Source organism: Alligator mississippiensis, chromosome 14 (genome assembly GCF_030867095.1).
Source record: "Alligator mississippiensis isolate rAllMis1 chromosome 14, rAllMis1, whole genome shotgun sequence".
In the NCBI taxonomy this organism is placed as follows: Eukaryota; Metazoa; Chordata; order Crocodylia; family Alligatoridae; genus Alligator; species Alligator mississippiensis.
The window spans coordinates 4,483,453-4,506,253 of NC_081837.1; the positions used below are offsets into that span (position 1 = coordinate 4,483,453).

Below are 22,801 nucleotides of genomic sequence, written 5' to 3' on the forward strand. Positions count from 1 at the left end.
GACGATTAGTATTCTTAAATATCTTCCTTATTGTTATTCAAACAATAAATCACCGAGGTTTTGGACCCTTTGCCTTTTTGCGTGTGTGGTATTTTCCATCTCTCGTTACTTCACACCGAGGAGCTCCGGTTTTCAATTATTGCAGCTCTACTATTTATTTTCTCACTCCAGCTCCGTACGACAAAAGTACATTGTGCAATTCCAGAGCACCACGGTGGAAACATGTAATCCCGATAGAGAAATAGATTAAATTTAAACCTTAATGACTCCTTCAGTTCTCTTTCAAATGCAGGTATTTTAAATTCAGATTTTAAAGAGACCTTTCAATAGCTTCTCAAAGACTTGTTTAGATGGAAATATAGGTTAGCACTGTCATAAGTTCATGCCAAAAATGTATTCTCTTATGATGTACATTATGTATGAATAATCACAGATGAAAAGTGAATAATTCTCCAGGATTTCCTGCTTGTTTTTCAAACTGGCATTAATCCCTGTTTAGCAGATAACATCTGAAACCAATTCAAATTCTTGCATACACATAACCCGGTGAGAATTTATGTGTAAAGCAGATATTACTTTGTATGCATCTCTCTGCAAACATTTAGATTTTCTTATCCATAATGTGAAGGGTGCAGCTAGGTTAAATTAATGACTGCGTTTTACTGTGTGGTTTTTCAAATCCACAGAGATGATTAAAACATTCAGTTTAGAAGGAACTGATATGCTGGATGCATGAAAAAAAAATGTCTTTAGCTTTGTTTTAGCTGACAGATACGTTCACCTTAATTTACAACTTCCTATTTTTCACGCATAATGTTTGGGAAACAATAAGCTTCTTTCAGGAAAAAGGAGTTTGAAAAAAAAAAATACAGAGAATATATACATAAAAGGAAAAACTGGTACAGATGTAGACTGTGGGCTAAGAGCTATTTATGCAGTATCAGAAGACTAAACCAGACTCTGGCCTGGCCATAAACTAAACCCACGCCCTAAATGAGGTGCCAAGCCACAAAAAGCATTTGCGTCAACTGGGAATACAAGGAAAAGAAGGACTTCTAATTATAGGGCCTGGAAGCGGAAGCCTCGAGTGATTAGGAGTTTAGGCGCTGCTGTATGTTTATCTGGGAGCTTCCTCTCTCTCTCTCTCAGCCTGGGTTTGATAGATGAGGGTTGGCCTAGAGGGTGGGATTGAAGTTGCTGATGGTACACAGAGTTCTCCAAAATCCTAGGGAGACACAGACTGTATACTAAGGCTTCTGTGGCCTTGTAGGAACATGAGTCTTTTCAACCAGGCGTCAGTTGGTTAGCCCCAAAAGCAAAATTAGAGAGTAGCAAATCTCAGTTGGGTACTTGCTATAAAATCGAGGAAACCCGAGTAGTTTCAAGCATCTCCACCACATCCTATTTATAACACCTCCCTAATTGCACACTTGTTGATTATGTGCATATAAATGAGAGAGAAGCAATTTCACCTTGGGTTTAGGTTTCATGAGTACATTCGTTTTAAATAATGCCATCTTTGAGTGTAACTGAAGGGTTTTTTTCCTCTCAAATAATGACATTCTGTAATTATACGCTGAAGAACTGAACACATTCAAGCCCATTTGGAACGGTGGGGGGGGATAAAAATAAATAAATCAATGCTTCGTTTTTCAAGAAGTCAGGCACACAACTGCACAAGCCAAGCATGCATTCAATTATATGCTTAATTTAACCATGCAGTTCAGGTCCTTGCATGCAGAAATGGCCGGTAAGCAGCCCGAGTGGCCGCTCGTGCAAACAGTTGCACACACAACTGCACGAACAGGATCCAAACAACTGTACATACTTTTTAAAGCAGAAATCACGTGTCAAGTTGAAATGTTAACATTAGCCTGATTGTTCTTAACGGCAATATTATTTGGGGCACTTCGTCCCCAACCTGTCTGCAGGGTGCCCCCAGAGTCCCGAGTTTCTCCCAGCTGCCCTGCTGTCTGTCCCAAGGAACAGACCAAGGTTTGCCCCGGCATAACTCGCTATCCCTGCAAACCTCAGCTCCGCTGGCCTTTGCTGGACCTCCCGGCTGCAGCGGGAGCATCTCTGCCAGCTCCAGATGGCTTCCCCTTGGGTTGTGAAAGAATTTTTAGGTCCCCCTCTCCAAAGAATGGGTTCGTCTGCAATATCACTTGCCCAGAGATCATTCTTTACAACAGACAATCGGTAAGGAGGCAAAACGACCAAAGGATGCATTGTATAGGAGGAAGGAAGAATACAAGCAAAACAGAGCATACAGTTTAAAGGCAAAACAAAAAGACAAGATGCATTTCTTAATCTCTTATCTGTCCGCAACCTAGCACTCCCGAGAGTCCTGCCAGTGTTTCCAGAGATCAGCCTTCCAGTTGATGCTGCCAGCCCTGGCTGCTGGGGACCTGGACTGCCCCAATGCCTGGGATCCAAAAACCACGCTACTCCCAAAACAGCTCCCTAAACAAACACCTCCAAGCCAGCTCTCCCCATCAGCACTGTCCTAACTGCTCACCGGTCTCAGAAATGTCTAGAAATGTCTTGTCCCCCTATGGCACCTGGACTTTTCCCCAGGTAAGGGGCGATTTGGCTCAGATGCCTTTGCTGCAGGGGGGTTATTCTTCCCATTTACAACATCACGGGTGCCCCTTCTGTCTGTGACGGGGACCGGCAATTATCCTCGCCCAAGTAACACAATGGCAAGAGATACTTAGCAGTTTCATACTCTCGTTTCCAAGTATACATCCCTCAGTTCCTTTAATTAAACCATGTCCCCAAACCATAAAGATATACACAGGCAGAATGACATCATCCATACTGTGCTAAAAGCAACACAAATGGATGCAGCATGTAACATTGGCTTGGCACTGAGACCACATACCCCGTACCGGCACAACAAAACTCAAGAACACCTTACGATACCCCGTGAACCCCTTAAGGGGCTGTGACGCATTGCACCTTTTTAAAAGCAAAGGATCACATCCTCCAGTAGTAGACATCAGCAAAGTATGCTGATGAACAACTGCTCAGGATTTGGTGCGTATCAATGTTATTCGTGCGCTTCCTACATTCTCTCAGTATTTAATACACACATTTAAGTATTTGATGATCAGCTAGCTAATATGGGTCCAGTGTTGGTAGGCAGTGAAGACTCACTGCTTCTGTTCTAGGTCCTTCACAACAGGAGCCACTTAAACATGTTTCAGGGTAGGGTGTTTTGGAGTATGCGCTGACCCATCAGCAGCTCCAGTGTTTATCCACCCTTTTTCCCCCCACACATGCCTCACACTCCCAGAATATGCTTGAGTGGCTGCACTTGGGGCTGATATCAGCCAAGATGACTTCAAGCATTAAAGCGACTTCCGAAATCCATGTGCTTTTCCAAACATGGGAAATCTAGTTAGCCAGAATATGGTCAGCAATCTGAATTGGACTTATGAACGGAAAGCAAATTTTAACCAAACCTGTAACACTACATTTTACTCTAATGGTAAACAAAAAACACTGATCCATATGCACGTTTTATATGGGATCAGGAGAGAGGCCTATAGTCTGTAATCCAAGCCACGCAAATAATATAAATTAAATCTGAATAATTTGAAAAAAAAATTAGGTTCGTGCATCACGGCTGACACATGGTTTAATGCTATGTCTTATGCATTATTCAACATTTTTGTCAAATTCTTAACTGTCTACAGCTGATGGCCCAGTAAATATTAAAGCTCTATCAGGACAGTTTTCTTCCCCCCCTAAACTGAAGAACACACATTGAGGACAGCTGAGCAAATGAAGAAAGATCAAAAGGAATGGACTCCCTTCTTTTAACCCTGTCTGCAGATCCTCACTCACCCTTAAAAGAAGAGGTTTTAATATTGCTGATTACTATCAGCAATTTACCGACTTTTTTTTTTTAAACCAGTTGACTGATTATACTGGAATATACTGGAATAATATTTAGGTGACTGTTAGAGAGACCAGGTAAAACCCTGGCTCCACTGACTGCAAGGGGCTGGGATTTCATCCATGGTGCATAGTTTGCATTACTTTTACACTCAGAGTCAAGTAAGATTATCCTCCCACAAGACGTTTACAAAGAAAAAATGCCTGCTGTGCCAAATGACTCCTCTCTGATTCATCTGGAAACTACTATATTTTGAAACAGGAGCCACTCACTACTACCAATACACACTAAAACATGCATGGGTGTGTGCGCTCGTGCATGCATGCACGCACACTAACATACCTAAATCCGTAACATTCTCAATATTTTAATGAAGTAGTTTATTTTTGACCCCTTCAATTGTTTTTAAAAAAATAATAATATTACTGAAACACAAACAGCGATTTCAGCATTGTTCAGAAAAGAGAAATCACCTGACATGCATATGGGGGGAAAAAAATAGAAGGAAAGCCATGAAAACTAAATGAATTGTGAATAAGGTGATTTCAGATCAAATATTTTACATTTAAAATATTGGAAAGAAATAAAACAAAGGACTCAAATGCTTCCCTTCTCTTTAAGGGGACAGATGCCGTTCAAATTTCTACTCCACAAACTACAGACCAGACAAATCCCAATCATGCTTTCTAAAAAACACAAGGGCTAAGACAGACTGAATAAAGCAGGTAAAACATAGGGCCGTCCTCCTCAAAACCTTATATCAGAAGCAGAACTGGAATAATGCTACAATTAAAATGTGGGTAAACTACATATCACTGCCTGGAGGCACAAGAGGTAAGTGATGGTGAAGCAGGTAAGTGGTTGAATCACCACCGGTGTAGTAAAATGTGCTGATTCAATATCTACTTCGGGGTCAGAATATCAGACGGATGACGAGTCACGTGTTGCACTTTGGTTTCCAAGCTCCTTCACTCTATCGGGTAGGAAAATCAACACTTTCCAAGCAGCCTTTCCAAACTCGCAGAGACAAGCAACACGCATCATCTCCAAAAATATTCCTAGCACTGACCAATTTATCTCTGATTTTGGAGATAAATTCTGCGAATGAGAAATTCTGGGGTATGCCCCCATGTGCCTGGAAGGCAGACTCAGTGACCAGGTGAAAAGGGAAACAGGAAGCCATGAGGTTACAGAAAGGAAAAGAATGATGGATTTAGTCTATTTGTCGTCATACCTAAGCACATACCCCTGAACACAACTCCGAGATATTGAAAAACATCTCCCTGGGGGTTCTGCTTAGATGTATTACTTCCACCAAGATGACAGAAATTGTATAGCATAGGATTACAGGACTTTGGAGGTTTCTCTTTTTAGGATTCAAGGTTCTCTTGAGGAACTGCCAGAATTAAACTCCCAGAAAATGCCATTTTTAAAAGAAGTCCATTTCTAAACAACACCTATCTATCACAGCTATTTAAGATGTGTGAATTCTGTACAGAGAAAATACATGACCCAAGATTTCAGTCTCTCTTACAAACTACTCTACCTTATTGATACATACAAGATAACTAATTTCCTGAAATTAAAAATAAGTGGAGAGAGGAAGAGAACGAGTAAAGAAATGCACTATCGCAACACGCACAAAAATGTTGCAAGGCTTCACAGCTGCCTATTGCACACGTTTCATTTGCATCTGTGTCAAGCCAGTTAATCACTCTGAAGAAGCAACTGATTTCCTACCATACAAAAAGCAGCTCCCACAAATCACAAAACTCGATTTTTAAAGCCTTGTTTCTAGTGTAACTTTTTTCGTCAGTTTAAAGGAAAATAACCCTAAAAAACAATCATAGTTAACAGCTGTCCATAGTAAATTAATAAAAAAAATGCAGCTATGCACTAGCCCATATTTCACCAATTATTTTCCCCCTTTTGCCTTGGGAAGCACACTACATGCCAATGTAGAGGCACTTGCACAACCTTATACAAATACTATATAGGATACATAATGTCACTGCAAGACATTTAATAGGCTTGTTTTGAGGGATAACAACAACTACTACTACTACTACTATTATTTAGATTGATATCCCACCTATCCAGGAAGGTTCAGAGCAGCTTACAATGAATGGCCAACAAGCCATAGATAGGAAACAACAGTAGACTCCCCAGGTAGTGCTGAAAAACGGCAAAAGTCAGGCCAAACAGCAGAAAAACAAAGAATTATTCTATTATTAAATAACTACAAATCACTCTGGACTAGATAACATACAGTCTATGGGTTGAGCTTCTAGAGTTAAGAGTACTCACAAACTTGTGAAGGAAGTTCCCCATGGTAATAAAAAACCCAAGCACAAAAAAGGTGGCTAGAGTCAGATCAGAGCTGGAAAATGTTAGCACCTGTATAGCACTTTCCACTTTAGCAGTGATTCCCAAACATTACCTAATTAGCCTGTTTAATAACAGTCAGATTTTATACACTAGGCAGTACAAAGAAAAGAATAAAAGTCTCAGTTAATCTCTGAGGCATTATCAATGCTTCTCAACAGTCAAACAACGTGTTTTTCTGCCCATTTGCCATGATCAATGGGAAAAATTACTGTAGAGAAATTTCAATTTAAACTTCTTTAACTATTAACTCGAGGCCACCAACACATTTCAATATACAGCATTTAAGTAACCAGAGGAATGTCAGGTCCGTTAGAGGTGCAGTCAGGCATCCAAAGGGGTACACAGTTTAATCTGTTTTACTGCAGGCCCAACATTAATTTTCCTCTTATTAATGGATGGAAAACCTCTTCCCTAGCCAAGGAGGGGGAATTTTTTGAAATTTAGATGTGTTTCACTTCACAGCTCTTCGCCACGCAGCTGGCAGAGGTAGCGCCTCTAAGAAAGCAGATCAATTATTTACTAAATTAAAAAGAGGGAAGCAGATGTTTATAAAACATCAGCTTTTTTAAAGCATTCGCTTATGATTTTAATTCCCCACTTGAAAATATTCCTCCTTTAATGGAAAAATTGCATAATTAACGTTTTTTGAAAAATTCAAATGAAATGGCTAAGAATAGTGATGCTCAACCTACAGCCCACAAAGGCCATGTGAATGGATCATTATCTAACACAGATGTTTTCAACTGGGGGGACACATACCCCTGGGGGTACTTCTGATGGCCTCCGGCGGTACCCGACATGCTGCTGGCATACTTGCCAATCAGCCACTGGGGACTCCCCCGCCCCGGCTGCCGACTGGCCTCTGGGGGACCTCCCCCTCCCACTCGTCTGGCCGCCAGGGGACTCCTGCCTTCTCAACTGGCCGCTGGGGGTACAGTGACCCAAAAAGGTTGAAAACCCCTGATTTAACACCATGTCCCTGTCTAAACTCCCAGAGTAAATGCTGCTGCTGCTCACCTCTCTCTTCCCAGGCTGCTGCTCTGGCCAGGGGCTGCACAGATAACTGGTGAGCTCAGAGCGCTCACTGCACACGTGGAACACCTGGTCCGTTTCTGATTTAAAGGTTTGGCTTGCTTATAAAAAAGGTTAAGTACCACTGGCTTAGCATATCGTCTCTTAGTACTAGCAGTGAACTAGGAATCTCGATTCCTAGGTTATCCCTCCCCACCACTAACTCACTACGTGACCTTGAGAGCAGATCAAGGGAAGTCATTATTCTGCACTGGGGAGGCGACATCTGGAGTACCGTGTCCAGTTTTGGACCCCCCACTACAGAAAGCATGTGGACAGGTTGGAGATAGAAAATGGTTCAGGGACTGGGATACATGGCTTAGGAGGAGAAGCTGAGGGAACTGGGTTTATTTAGCTTGGAATAAGAGAAGAATGAGGGGATTTGATAGCAGCTTTTAACTACCTGAAGGGAGGTTCAAAAGAGGATGGAGCCGCACTGTTCTCGACGGCCTGCCAAAACCGGGTAAGCAGCCCTCTGCCTGAAATAATTGCCTGCCCCTGCTCTGGATTGTAAATCTTCACTTTGTGGGGGGAAGCGGCTGCAAACTTCCACCCTCCCCTCGCCCAAGCCATTGGTTTTGTGCGAGCTCTGCCCTTTGCTCAGCTGATGCCTTGTGATGGGGCAGATGGGGGGTACTGGGAGGCTACTTCAACTGCTGCCACGAGGAGCCCTCCAAGAGGGACAGCCAGCCCCTGGAGCAGCTCCCTTTCCCCCCCACGCAGAGATGGCGATGCAGCCAGAGCCGAGCCTGCTTGCAGCAGGCAGCCATGAGGATGCAAGCGGCTGCACCGGGGTCCAGAGCCCTGGCCTGGTTTGATGCCAACAGCGGCCACACACGTGCCTCAGGGAGCATGGCGGGGAAGGGGCCAGGCCTACATTGCCACTACAAGGATCAAGTCCCTCGTCGCTTCCCCGCCACCTGCCCCTGGCACGCCAACATCTTCGAAGTCAAGATTGCAGGGTTTTTTGGCACTTGGCCCAAAAATGTTGCCAACCCTGACCTAGATCAATGCAAAAAAACCCTGTATAATACTTTTAAACTCAGTGCTAACCGCAAATTAAAACAGCACTTAAAGTGTTTAACTTAATGACAACATTTCAAACTCCCAGTCAAGATTGTGTTGAAAATAATGTTCCTTCTCCTTCTGTTAGTACAGAGCCACCAGGTATTTCTACAGTACATGTACAAGAGGAGGAAAGGGAAGATCTGTATTTAAAAAATGTCCCTCAACCTACTCTGGAGAAAATGAAATTAATATGCAGTTTTTGCAGCAGCACAGTTTTCAGAGGATGCACATCCAATTACTGGTTTAACAAATGTGTGTTTAAGAATTTCCTACAAAAAGTTCAAGATCCAGAATAATTTTCTCATCTTTTCTGGATATCCACAGCCACCTACTGGATTATTTGCGGACCTAGTCACAAGCAACAAAGTTTTCTCTACTCACAACTGGAAGACGGCATACTAATTGGAGAGCAACTGTAGTGAAAAATGATGCTTTAAGACCTGAACCTTCAGCAGAACACACTGGCTTTCATTTTTAACCCGTTCCCATCTTGTAACTAATGGATATGCCTGTACAAAGAGCAGGAATGAGTGAACAAAAGACATGTGCTCAGCTTCATGAAGCCACTGAAAGGCTCATCTGTATTTTCCAGTTTCGCATCCGTACTAATCTCACGTTCTTTATCCAGGATCGAAGACAAAATCTGAAACAGGGATGTCCTCAGTGTGGGTGGAGCAAGAACGCAATATAGTAACTTAATAGACAACTTCGTAGACACTTTTCAAAATGGATTCAGAACCCAATGGTGCCCTAGATGCTTTGCGGGTGCTCAAGCAAGCCTGACAGAAAAAAGGGCACTAGGATATAAGCAGCTTCCATCTCCCATGTGGCAGCCAGGTCTAGCTGCACTCCTCTGTACGGTCCTGACTGCTTCATTTGAGCACCCCAGGGGAAGAGGCATCACGTAGTGTGTATGGACGAGGTGAGATCGGGGCCAACTCAGTTCCTATAGTGCAAATTACCATGGATGGGGACAAGGGTCTAAAACAGGATCTAACTCAGGAACGGGCAAAGCCTGGCTCAAGGTCTAGATTGGGCCTGCAGTGGACTCTGTTTCCCAGCAGCCCCTGCATGCATTGCTGTGGCTGGTTTCCATGGAGACCCCAGTAGTGGCAGTGCTGTGACAGCACGGGGCTGCTCTGAGGCTGGGATCTTGTGACGGGCACAGCGTGATCCAGAGCCGGGGGAGAGCTACGATGCTCCTATGCCTCAGTTTTCTCCTTCTGTAAAACAGGCCCGCAGCAGTCAGTCCACATCCATGCACATCCAGTGCACAAATCTGGGGGGGCACGTGCCCTCATGCCCCTGGGGGTGTGCAAAGCAGTGGGGAGCCACCCCCCACATGCCCCAATCCCCCTGGGTGAGCCGCCCATGGCTCTGTCCCAGTCCCCAGCCCCAAGGCCCCATGCACCACCCTGGCTGAACAATGCCCCCAGACCCAGTCCTTGACCCACTCCCTACCCCTCATCATGGGGGCCTCGATCTGCCTCACCCACACTCCCTCTGCCCCCCACAGACTTACCTCCAGGGAGCTGCTCTCCACTCTGCCCAGCTCTTTCCCAGCCATGTGCATGTGGTGCCCCCTGCATCCCGCTCCCAGCACCCCAAGACAGTCCCTTGCAGGATGGAAGGCTGCCAGCCTGCAAGAGGAAACCCAGATCCCTGCACGATGCTGTGAATCCAGGACAAATGACGTCCCAGAGTCATGCAGCCCATTACTGGGACTAGATGATCCCATTCCAGGATGGTCCTGCCTAATTAGGGATGGGTGGTCACCCTAAGGCCAATGCATGAAAAGAGTACTGTGATAATTAATATCTACCTTGCAATGTACTTCTCAAAAGTTAGGAAGGACAAGTGTATGTTATTTGACAAGGGCCTAATTTCCCAAATCTGTCCATGCAGGAAAGAATAGCTAAGCATCGGTCCCTAGAGACTGCAATCGTTCCGCCCCTGCACAGAACTCCCACTTATTGATGGTGAAGAAAATATTAAAGTCAAAGGATATATGGCTGTGCAATTCAGTGGATAGCTAGCAGCTCTGCTATAAGGTCATCAGAAATGCTGACAGCTTGCTTTAAGAAAAAAAAAAAACCCCAACAGTCTCAGGTTTCTATACTGGTTGAGAGAGAAGTAGCTCAGCAGCCTGGCAGGAACACAGCATGCTGCCTGGAAAAGTGCTATTCAAGTTCAGCTGGGGGTGAGGGAATTTACTTTAGACACTGAGGTTATTCACCCTAACACCCACTTATGACAGTGCCCCAACGAGTCCAGCAGCCTGCAAGACAACCCAGTTCTACGGAGCATACACTTTTCTTGCCTACAGCACTCTCAACTCTGGCCCAACCCCAGTTTAAAGGCATTATATTACTGTTCATCTTACAAACCTTACTCTTCTCTACTTTTCAATTTACTCTTCAGCTGCGCCATCCTGCAAATTACATTAACTCATTTGCATGTTTAATAAATTCAACCCTCCCTTCAGCCAGCATAAGTCAGGGCCCAAACCAACGGAGAGTGTCAGGAGGAGGCAGCAACCTCCTCTTGGCTGTAAGGAGCCAGTGCAGCCTGAAAAATGGACAGTAGTGTCTGGGAAGAAGAACACTTCCAACACAAATTAAAAAAACTCTGCTTTGCCTATAGGAACCTCAGAGAGAGCACACGATAGAAGATGCACCATCCTTTGCTAGAAGGAAGGATTCCTGGGCGGGTGAATCTTTTACTAGCAAACTGCCCATCAAGAATAAAGGGGGGAAGAGGGGGCAAGTGGGGACGGAGCGCCGCATGCCACCACCCTTTGCCACTGCTGCCTCCCAGAAGTGGGGGAAGAGGAAGCTTGCATGCAGCTGCCACCGCCACCAGCCCATGCTGCCACCACTCCACATCCACCCGTGCACCACCTCCCCGCCCCCATCCAGCCGTCTGTCTGCTTGGCTGTCTGTGCAGAGCACTCTGATTGGTTGTTTCAGTAAGCATTGTGACTGGCTGCCGAGACAAACCAATCAATGTTCTTCAAGAGCGTTATGGACAGATAGACGGACTAAGCCCTTTATATATATAGAATTGGACCAGCGATGCAGTTCTGATAAAGTTATACAAGGCTTTCTTTTGTCACGTCTCCTCATCCTTTGCTAGCCAGTGGAAATCTAGCTTTGAATCGACTGTAGGGATAAAAAAACTGAACTGGTTTATATTTATCTGCAAGTTAGATAATGTCATGACACATGACTTGCATTTCAGATGACGCAGACTAGAGATAATATTACTTTAAAATGTTGTTTACAAACAAAATGGCACCTTGCATCTAAAATTTAGCCTATGGACCACATCTAGCTACTCTTCATGCACCCTGGGAATACTTGATAAAAAAGCATGATTGTCACTTGGGATGATCAATGATTGTTAGTAAATTCGCGGTTTATAAAGTGAAATACCCCAAAATGACCATAACACAATTTTTCCATGAGATTTTACAAAAAGGGCAAAGGCAGTTGGCCCTAACTACATTATTAGCTAAAAACTGTGGGAAGAAACTGCATATCTCTCTCAGTGAAAAAAATCTCCAAATCTTTTATTTGTTTGGCCTTGGTAGTTAATAACGGGATGTGGCAAAATTACACCACTATAGAGCTTTAATTTCTAATTAAAGGAGGCTTGATTTTTTTTCAGAATCATCATCCTGCCTAGAAGCCAAAATTTCTGAACGACAAGTGAAGGTACTCTCCCCTAACTCTCTTCTTGATCAAACCATTAGAAGGAGACAAAGAGGAATATTCATTCCTGTGCTCCAATCAAGAGTAATGGAATCCATAACCTGTTTTCACCAGCTGTTACACACAATGGGGAATACTAACATTGTCCGACGGAGAAATGTGTTTCCCTTTTTGAAATAACTTTATAATCAACTCCATTCCTCCCTGGAACGCTCCTGCTGAAAAACAGATATTGCTGCATATTCGCATATAAAAACCTATCTGCAAAGCTGGAAGACAAGCTTATTTGGCATAACCAGACGTTATGTTATTTAAGTTAAGAAGGTGATATAAGCAGTTTGTCTAAGTATAAAGGATAACTCGACTGTTGTACAACCCGGCATCTTAATCCTAGGCAACACGTGAAAAAGTTTTGATGTTTTTCTCACTAGGTGTTTTATATAGACGATCTATATAATGTTAAAAATCCAAACAGTGTTTGTTTCTACCTGTTTTAAACATACATCAGAGGGTGTATTTAGTATATACAGGTTCCCCACTTAGATGATAAATTAACATGGTCCTTTCAACTTCACTGCTGTAATTAGAATAAGGTTTCAATACAGGTTTCCTTTTCCTTCCATCTAACATTTGCTTTGATAAAAAATAAAACAAATTTTAAAAAGGAATTTTTACATAACTTTTATACATTTACTTTATAAATTTCTTTCTGCTTGGAATGGATGTTCAAAACATTGATCTTATTTCTCTCCTTCACTGGATCTATTTTATTAAAACCGCCTATGGCTTCAGGGTAGACAGCAATGCATTTAATGACTAATGTACAACCATCCCAAGCAAAAACTCTGCAATTTGTTCTTAAATGGGGCAAAGACACTTTACTATAACAAGATGCTCCAACGCTCGAGGCCCACATACTCTTAATATTATTCTCAAGAGAAGGTAGAACAACCATTTCTGCATTCGGAATAAATGTATATGGTTTACATACAAGTTTGGTTTTAATTAGCACAGTTCATAAAGGCCTTTATCCTCCAGATCTGTCAGAATGAACTGAGGAATACTGTAGCTTTTAACACGATAAAAATCTATAAAGGATCCTCCCCTCTATGGGTCCCTCAAAATCCTTTTAAATGTGTCTAGTTAGCTAATGTAGCTACAAAGTACGGATGCCACGATGCTTATCAACTGCGTGATTTACTGGCATTGTATTTTGAAAAGTCTCACCAATCGTGACTCTGTTTTAAGGCTGACGGGACTACCTCACACCACCCATATCGAGTCTCGGCTAGAGCGCAGTACTAAGCTGCAGTGCTCCTTGCCAACATCATAAATGCTGCCATTAAAATATTTGTTTTAATTCTGACCTCAGAGTCACAGCTAATAAACAAGAAAGGCAATGAGAAATTGAAAAACAAACTAAAAGCAGCTGTTGGACTGGACGTTTCACAACGGCGTTTAACTGCATCCTTTAATTTCACTTCTATGAATAGAACCCATACACCACAGATTGCATGCCAGGTAGTCAACCAAGCCGTATTTTCTCTCCAATTCATCCTGCAGTGTTATTCCGTCGCGTAACTTTTACTGTATTTTTAACTTTCCTCTCGAGATCACTCGCTGCTCTGGTCTATGGCACAATGGCAAACTATTTGCTGGTTGTTTCTCGTGAGAACGTGTAGTGGAGTTAGCCGGAGTTTGCCTAATGCTTGCATATAGCCCTTTAGTCTTTCTCGCAAAAAGGTGCATAGAAATGAACCGCAGACACCACGCGTCAAGACGAGGACGATCTTGATCTAGCCATTCAAACGACTTCAGTTTTAGACAGAGCACGTCATGAGAGCTCATGACCGAATTCGTGCAAGGAGTACAGCAGTCAACCTATGTTACTTTATAGACTCAAATGTGTTTTAACTAGTTCTGTTGCGACCCTTAATGGGTCTGTTAGACAGCCTGTGAAAACAGCTTTCCAGAATATGTATTATTACCAAAAACAAAGTCGGTTCAGCTTTGAGAGTAAACAATCTTGAAAAATTCATTCAGAAATGTTACGTGGAGAAAAAAAAAAACCCCATAGTGAGACGCTAAGTTTTTGTGGCCAGATGGTGATAAAGCTAGGAAAAAAAGACAGAAATCTGGCTTTTGGAAGTTATATTGAGACATTCTGTGATTGTGGAGCAAAATGACTAGACTGATACTTTGATAATGGTACACAAAGCAAGTTGATGAGCATCTTAAATGGGTAACAATCACATTTCCTATTTATAGGAAAAAAGCCATTCTCAGATTTGGCAAGTAAGAGTGAGAGAGAGAATATGGGTCCGCACTACTCAACTGGGAAAAGCAGAATACCATTACTTCTCCCTAACCCCACCATCCCCATTTAAACACCAGTTTTTGCTGTATTCCCACTAAACTTGATAGTCACTTCTTATTAACACACGTGGCAATGGCATGTCTAGTGCCTCGCTCCAGGTTTTCCAGATTACCTACCTTTTAGTATATACCCTTGCCCTTGGAGGGTGCCCAAATGACAAAATTCAAATGCAATTCATAACTCTTCCAAAAAAATCAGAGTTGCACAAGTCCTGGATTTTTATTAAGCCTATTAAAGAACTTATAGCAAAAGACTCCAGCCTCACAATTCATATCCAAATCCTCGTGCTCAAATGTCTGGGGGGAACTGAAAGTTTTAAACCTGTGGCCACATTAGGACGATAATGAAAAGTTTCCAGACAACTGGAGATAGGAATTGCCATAAGAGATCAAACCAGTGGTCCATCTAGTCTAGTATCCTGTCCCTAACAATAGTCAGTAAACCTCCTATGTCTGGGTGCAAAAATGAAATGAGCAGTATTAGTTTTAAGGGGCTCTTGCTCACATTAAAACTGTGAGCATTTTTCCCCTATATAAATTATATTAACTCTTCTAATAATGTAGCTTTGTGAATAAAAGGGACATTGGCACAAGCTCCTGCAGTCTGTAGTCCAGACAATCTCTAGTGTTGTCTAGATTATCACGGAGCAATTTATTCTTCCGCGTAACACTGAATTCCCTTTTTCTCCCCATCTCTGTTCTAAACCTTACAAGCACTTACAGTTTCTGGCACACTATCATCAGCACATTAAAAGCTTGGAGGCTTTTTCATAAACATCTTAAATTAAATAACCCCCTATGGTATACTCCTTCCGTTTGTGACCTCCCAAAATTGAGTCCAGGGCGCCTTCATCCAGAGTTTACATAATGAGCTCTCGTTGATTTACATTATGTTGCAGACATGTTTTTTTCCATGGTACTGTAATAACCAAGACGTTCTGTAAACTGTTTGTACCTGTTTAAATATTCTATTCAAAAAGATAATTTAAGGCCTAATCCCTGCTACAAAAACTTATTGCACAATGCTGTTATGGTCACAGAAGAAAAATCTAAACATTTAAAAAAAAGGAATGGGGAGAATTTTTTAATCCCATCTACAATTCAAATATATTAATAAGTCCCTGCACGTTAACTCCACAGTTCAGTTCCAATTTTGTACTTTGCACAATACAGTGGAGAAGTGTGTTTTTGGTCATACACAATTAAAAAGCAGGTTTTTAAATTTGAAACATGAAAAGTCCCGGTCATACTTACAACCACTGATGGAGGCCTGGAAATATGGGGGGTATGAAAGCCAAATAACGCTGGCTTTATCCAAACAGTGGTGCATTATTTTATAGCGGATGATAGACAAATTACCCAATCGCCGCACTCTTCGAAAACAGAAGCTGTAGGCAGATGGCATTATTTGCCACGCACATCTTAGATGAAGGCATTTTAGGGTACAGACAAACAAAGGAGTTGCAGTAAGTTTAAAGAGGACTCACTGTGTGTCAGCTGCTCAGAAATAACTCCCAATAACTTCTGCACATTGCCACGGTAAGCGAAAGCTAACTCTAACTCGGATTCATTGGGGATTCCAGACTGTGTCTACGTGAGGTCACTCAGGAAAATTAATCCAAATTAAATAACGGTATCCATTTGGATTAATAAAAGTGAATTAATCAAAAAAACCCACAATAAAAAGATCTGCGCGAACACATTTTCTCAGCATTACCCAGGCCTTTAATTCAGTTTTGTTTAAATCATCTCAAGTGGAATCCCAAGTGAACTTAGCTAAACTGAACTGAACCCACTTTAATTCTACACAAGAATGTCCATAAAGGCGTTTTAGAATTGGCACATGAAATCACAGTAATGCTTCAGGATTAACCTTAGCTGCACTGAGCTAAAAATCCAGGGCTCTGCTAATAGAAAGGGACTCTTAACTATTGCGGGACATCTTTACAATATTTATTCCCAAACTGAAATGTTTTAAGGATAAAAGTTGCAGTTGCAAGGCTCACATTTCAGGGACTTGAACTGGACTTGGAAAAATAGGGGTGTGGCAGTCTTCCAAGGTCCACCTACAACAAGAGCTTTGCCCACAAAAGATATCCCTCAAAGAAGACTGTGCAGATGCTCCAAATCGATGCTCAGCCTCAGAGTATTGCCCCCGCACGGGGGATGAATAGACTTGGGAGCTCTGCTAGTCTCCAGGGCTCTCGACCTTCCCCACTGAGTGGAAGCAGCATTTTTAGAGACCTCGGTCTCTCCCAAATCCACTAAATCCAGAAACCACAATGAGCTGTCGCTCACGGTGCTCCATGTACATCTTCGGAGCGAGTTAACACACGCTGAAATTACTTGGACAGTTCATGCTTTTCAAAGCTCGTTTCAGCCTCGGTAAGCACAACCAGACAGCACGGCATCTTTAGCTTTGTGAATCAAGTCTCTCAGCAACCGGAACAGCTAGAGCCTTCATTTACAACAAAACCAAACCAGTCAACCATACAACCCAGCTCCTGCACTGCCACACGTGTGCCTGCATATATCACAAAAGCGTAGGTGCTATGGAGGAGTCGGCAGAAGAAAGAAGTGCCCACACGCCATGCTCCTCTCTATTTCACGCTTAATAGGCAACGTCTAGATTGTGGCCCTGGCCCCTGAAGAATAACTGTAGGAGTATTGTAACAGCATTTACCAATTCAAATATGATGTCTAAAGAGAGACGTGGAAGGGCGGGACCTTACATCTTCATCTTTGTCTCAAAAGCATCAAGCAACACATATGGCACTAGGTCTAAAAACCAATAGGATTTGTAACTGCAAATTTGGTAAAATTTACATAGAGGTGTGTGACTTCTCTATATAAAATAAAGATGTGCAATACTCAGTGCAAGCTATAAATTGTTAATAGCCTTTTATTAATAAATAAGCACACAGCAGGATCCCAGTGTACCTGAACATGAGTCCTGGAATTCTTTCTTTTTCGTGTCCTTTTACTTTCGTGTCCTTTTTCTTTCCCGTGACAAGGTATTTAGCAGGATTCACAGATTCTCTGGAATCTGAAAGGAGCACCAGAAGCACTTCTGCTACGGCCTCCAACTTGAGACCTCTGGGCTGTCAATCATGTGCCTTAGCACCTGCGTCACCCTAGCCCAGTCCTGGAATTGTTTTCACTAAATCCTCTTCCAAAAATATTACAAGATTACTGCAGTAAGAAATTTCTCTCCTGGCCAACACAAAGAAATACTGGCACCAATGGTGGAACTAAAGCTGACAACTTAATTGGAGAAGAGAACAGATGCATTAGGCTCGAATAGTCTTTTTTTGATTATCACGTTCCCACCAAAGAAAATAACTATACTGATCTGCTGCATTTAGCACTTAGCCTATATATGTCTTGATGCCATTTAGCAATTATTTCCAAAGATGAAAAAGCAATCAAATAGGTAAAGGGTACCCAGTCTTTTTTTTTTTTTTTTTTTTTTTTTTTTACTTTTACTGAATTGCGACATATCTATTAAATCTTAAAATTGTAAAACCAAGAGGCATGACTGTATGTGGACAGCACTGGCTTCTGGTAAATCCCAGCAGACCTGGGGGTTTTGTGGATGAAGCCCCTGGTTCATAGTGCTTCCAGCTGTAGTGCGAAAAACTCCACATAGCAAACAATTTGCAACTTTTTTTTTTTTTTAAATGAAAGCTTTGGATTTGCTGAACACAGCAAAAAAAAAGCACAAAACAAAACAAAACAAAAACAAAAAAGCAGAGAAAACCTAAATTACCAGGATCTGCAATTTTCTTTCCCTGTGATTTTCCTCAATCTATTGTCAAGTCAGTTTTTAAAGTGGGATTTGCTGCTTGTTTTAGATTGAGATATGTACAATTCCCTTAACATCCACTGCCCTAGTAGCAGCCTTCTGGTGTCTGGATGGGCCAGAAAGATGTATACTGGGATTGTCTGGACTCTTAATAATCTAAAGCTGCCCAACTAAGCATGCTTAAAAGTGATATTTCAATTACTTGGGGGCTGTTGGTTTTTTTTTTATTATTATACCAATTCTTTTTTTTTTTTTTAAACTTGGCCATGTGCCTCATCCAAAATGAATGCTAACTATATGCCAAGTTTCTGTATGCAGGTGACCTACATGAAAAAGAGCAACATTTTTAAGAATGTGAAGAGCATAATTTTTCGTCCTGTCATAACGAAAAAAAAAAGGCTAAATAGATTTTCCTCAAATAAAAAGAAGAAAACCAGACTGACAAAGACGATTCAGGAGCCTCATCCATAGCCCATGGAAGTCAAAGAAGGCTATTGCTACACACTGCAATGCAGTACCATGTAGAGATGCCCACGCTAGATCTAAACAAGCTGGCTCACGTGCCAGAAACAGCTTTGCCCCATTAGCACGGCATTCTGCCTGGTCCAACTTACCCTGCTGAGAAAACATGCCCCCACAGTCTGTCCAGTGTTTTCACTGGGCTTGGGATCTGATCCGCAGTAAAATTAACAGAGCTGGGGAACTAACGATACAGCAACGGATTTGCTTTCTAAGTCTAAGAAAGGAACAAGGATAAGATAACAGATGACACCAACATCAATAATTCCTTCTCTCCACCCCTTCTTTCTAGGGCTTATTGATGGTCTTTGTCCTAAACTGAAGCTGAGCTTATGCTAACAGTTACTTTTGGAGCGAGACATCCCTAAGTGCCATTGCGTCGTTTCATTATCATCACCTACGGTTAATCATCATCACAAACTGCTTGCTTGTTCAATACTGAGAAAATCTTAAAAGTCGGTATCTTTATTGTGCACAAATCCATTCTACTGCTCTAGTACAGGGGTAGGTGATCCCTGGCACGGGTGCCAGAGTGGCACGTGAAGGCGTTTTGCTTGGCACACACACTTTGGGGCAGATGGTGGGGAAGGGGCCGTGGCTACACTGCCACAACAAGGATCAGGTCCCATCCAGCTCCCCCGCTGTCCACATCTGGCACACCAATGTCTTACATGTCAAGGATGCAGGGACTTTTGGTACTCTGCCCAAGAATGTTGCCGACCCCTTCTCTGGCAGGGTCCTGTATAGAATACAGTCTGGTTCCTAACTGCTGAAATTAAGAACTAGTGTGTTACATAAAACTCCATGAATTCAACATAAAAATATTTGCATATACTTTCATGTTTGGTCCATTATAAATGTATTTATAAAGCACTCATTTAGAAGAATCGCAAATTTATTTTGTGCCTGGGAACCACAGTGCATGCATTTTTCCCCCCCTCCCAAAATTCAGTATCTGTAAAGTTTATTTTCATGGGTGTTTTAGTATAATGACATGATGAATATCTGGCTATTTGATTATCCATGAATCTACACGCAGAAAGGAGCAGCATCTATCGATTGCAATGATTAGTGAAAGTCTTTATAGACTGCTACGAGGTTTCTGTAACATGGTGTTAGACCCTGAGAAAACAGTGCCTCAGGGTTGCATAACAGGCGGAGAACCTGACAGCAAAAGCCACCTCCTGTTTTCATTATGCTCTGCAATTAAATCAACCTGAATGGCAACACGCCAGTTTGCAATGAATTAGGATGATGTCACTTGTAGTGCTGCCACCAAGCAAATCCACCTGGATATTACTAAGAAAAGATCCAGCGTACTAAGTCGAGGTGCAGATTTCATTTTGTCCGGAGCCGAAACAACACTTTAAAAACTATTTTGACATTTTGATAGAAAAAAAAAAAATAAGGTGGACAGCATGATTTAACACCTTCCTAGGAGTTATCCATTTCTGCAAGTGTTTCATGACATGCAGCATTTGCAAGCTGTCAGCAAATCACAATGTTTAGAAAACAGCGTTTTCTTACAGGGCGTTTTGTTCGGTGATCAGATCTATGGTAAACATCTATTGTCCATCAGAAAGAGGATTGTGATTTCACAATAAGGGCAAGCAGACAGAGCGCCAGCCTGCAAGCAGGATTTTCCATGCATATGCAAATCTCTCTTTCAAGCAATACACAAGATTTCTGTCATGCTCGTTTGTTTTTCCCTAAGCATTTTGCTTTTTGCAAATGTACACAATAACAGGAGACCCTTTCACAAGCATGTAATTAGTGTTCATAAAGTGTTACACAAAATAAGGAGTGCTACTTAGTTCAGTTTCTCAAAACCATGCGAATGGTATGTATTATGATTTCTACCAAACAAAGATTTGCCACCCTGCACAGAAACATTACCTTTTTAAAATCCAAAAAGTACATTCTCACTTTAATGTTCAGAGTTACAGAACAAAATCTTTGAATTATGAAATAAGATTTTTTTTTTTAAACGTCAAAAGCACTAATAGTAAGGAAGCTTTGAACTGCATGCTACTGTTAAAGAGTTTTGACATAACAGATGGGATGTCAAAATGAGTCCAACCGGTCACTGCAAGTGAAGATATACGTGACATCTATTCAGTTTTAGCTCTCTGAAATGTGACTTCATCTTCAACATCTTTGACTCGATGATCTGTTGAGGTCCCTTCCGACCCTAGCATCTATGAATCTTCAGAGTATTTTACTACATTTTAGAACTCGTTAATTTAGAGAATCGGAAACCGTTAATTCCCCAGCCCTTTCAATGACCACTATGCAGTCAATCAAAAAGTTATTTCTCCGCCTTGAGAAGACTAATAAACATGGTTTCCTTGTCAACTGAATGAGATTAACAGGATGCATCTCACCTGCCCATAATCATTCTTCATCTGCAAAGAGGAAGGAGGGGAAAAGGTGCTCTCTTTGAGGTTTTTAAAATATTTTCAGATTGTGGTTCATACCACTTAAAAGGAAAAGAGCAGAACCTTGAGTTACAGATCCACAAAGCATTTGTGGCACCATCTATTACCTTTGGAGGAAAGATTTCATTTGAAATGACCCAACTTATTCCCAATTTTAGGAAGAAGAATCCTTTTAGGGAAGTTTTGGTCCTCAATTTCCGGTAGATCTGATGCACTTAACTAACAAAATAATTTCTTTCAATATTTCAGTTATATGCATTTTTAGGCAGTGGTCAAGGTTTCTTTGTATACGCACACCATAGAGGAGTACAGCTGGCCTAAAGCTGAAATTCCCAGAAAAGACCAATGCAGTCTCTGACAACTGGCATGCAATGCTCAACCCAATGAGACAGACATCGATGTTTTCCAAGTCAGTCTTTACACGTCCCACAATAGACTAGTAAAGAATGGTGGTAATTTTTTACAGCCCCAAAGAAACAGAACATACACTGCATTTCTTGTTTTCTTTACATACTATATGCTATAAAATTAACTATGGCAGAAGAACTTACCACTGGGGTTAAAAGCCATACAGCAAATGGGCTTTTCATGTGCCGGGAAGTGGGCCACTATACCATCGCTATCAGAGTCCTCACTAACAAGCACCTGCATAAAACAAAAGAAGGTTAGGTTTTTTTGTATGGCACAAACATGCATTAAAATCACAAAGTCATTCAACACCCCTGTGTTTCCCCATTTCTCTGCCACATTTGGAAGACCAATTAAGGCCTAGCCTGAAAAAGTAGAAAGCTACTGGCTTCATCGTAAGGAATGAAACGTCACACCAAGTCATTGACTTTTGAGTATCCAGTTTACAAAAGGAACATCCTAGCACGGACTAGAAGTATTTATACATGCAAAGTTTAGCAAACATCCAGACACAAGTGCACAGTTTTCCGCACGGCCCTGGAGAGGACATCGCATGATCCCTAAAGCATGCGACTGCAGGCTAGAAGAAGGCTGGGCAGGTTCATGTGGGAAGCAGGGATTCTCTGTTCCTTATCGATAAAGCTAACCTGAAGTGAAGAACTGCCGCGTGCAGTGTGGGTGGCTGCAGAACGGGTTTGCAGAGAGACACTCTACTTTTTGTGTTATTAAGGCCCCGGACAGGTGGTAATTTAAAGGCACGATGGGATCTGATGCAGGATCCCAACAATTGCTCTTCCTGCCACATGCGTGGCAGGTGGCATGACTGTGGGATCCAGCATCAGTTCCCATCGCTCCACGTCACCAAAGTACCAGCAAGTAGCAGGCTTGGCTCCCGGCGCTCCCCGAGCTGAGAGCCCCATCAGCAGATTAGTCTCCCATGCAGGAGCACATGGTGCCGCTCTCTCATGGCTGGGAGCTCCTCTTAGCTGATGTGGGGTCCCAGCTGCGGAGCGCATGGGAGTCTTGAAAAGCTCCAGCGAGCTCCAAAGGCTGGGAGCACTGGCCACACATCCAATTAAAAGTGCCACAAAGTTAATACATGTGTTTTGTG

The 22,801-nt window shown here is 42.2% G+C and overlaps 1 protein-coding gene across 10 annotated transcripts in view; it reads right to left on the reverse strand.

Annotated features, from left to right (window-relative positions):
- The window catches only part of BCAS3 (BCAS3 microtubule associated cell migration factor), a 445,712-nt gene that overhangs the window by 316,235 nt on the left and 106,676 nt on the right, over positions 1-22,801 (reverse strand). For all 10 annotated transcript variants that reach the window (XM_019493311.2, XM_014608078.3, XM_014608076.3 and 7 more), the window contains exon 13: positions 21,834-21,927. In XM_019493311.2, coding sequence (XP_019348856.1) covers positions 21,834-21,927 — 94 coding nt within the window. The remainder of the gene's footprint in view (positions 1-21,833; positions 21,928-22,801) is intronic.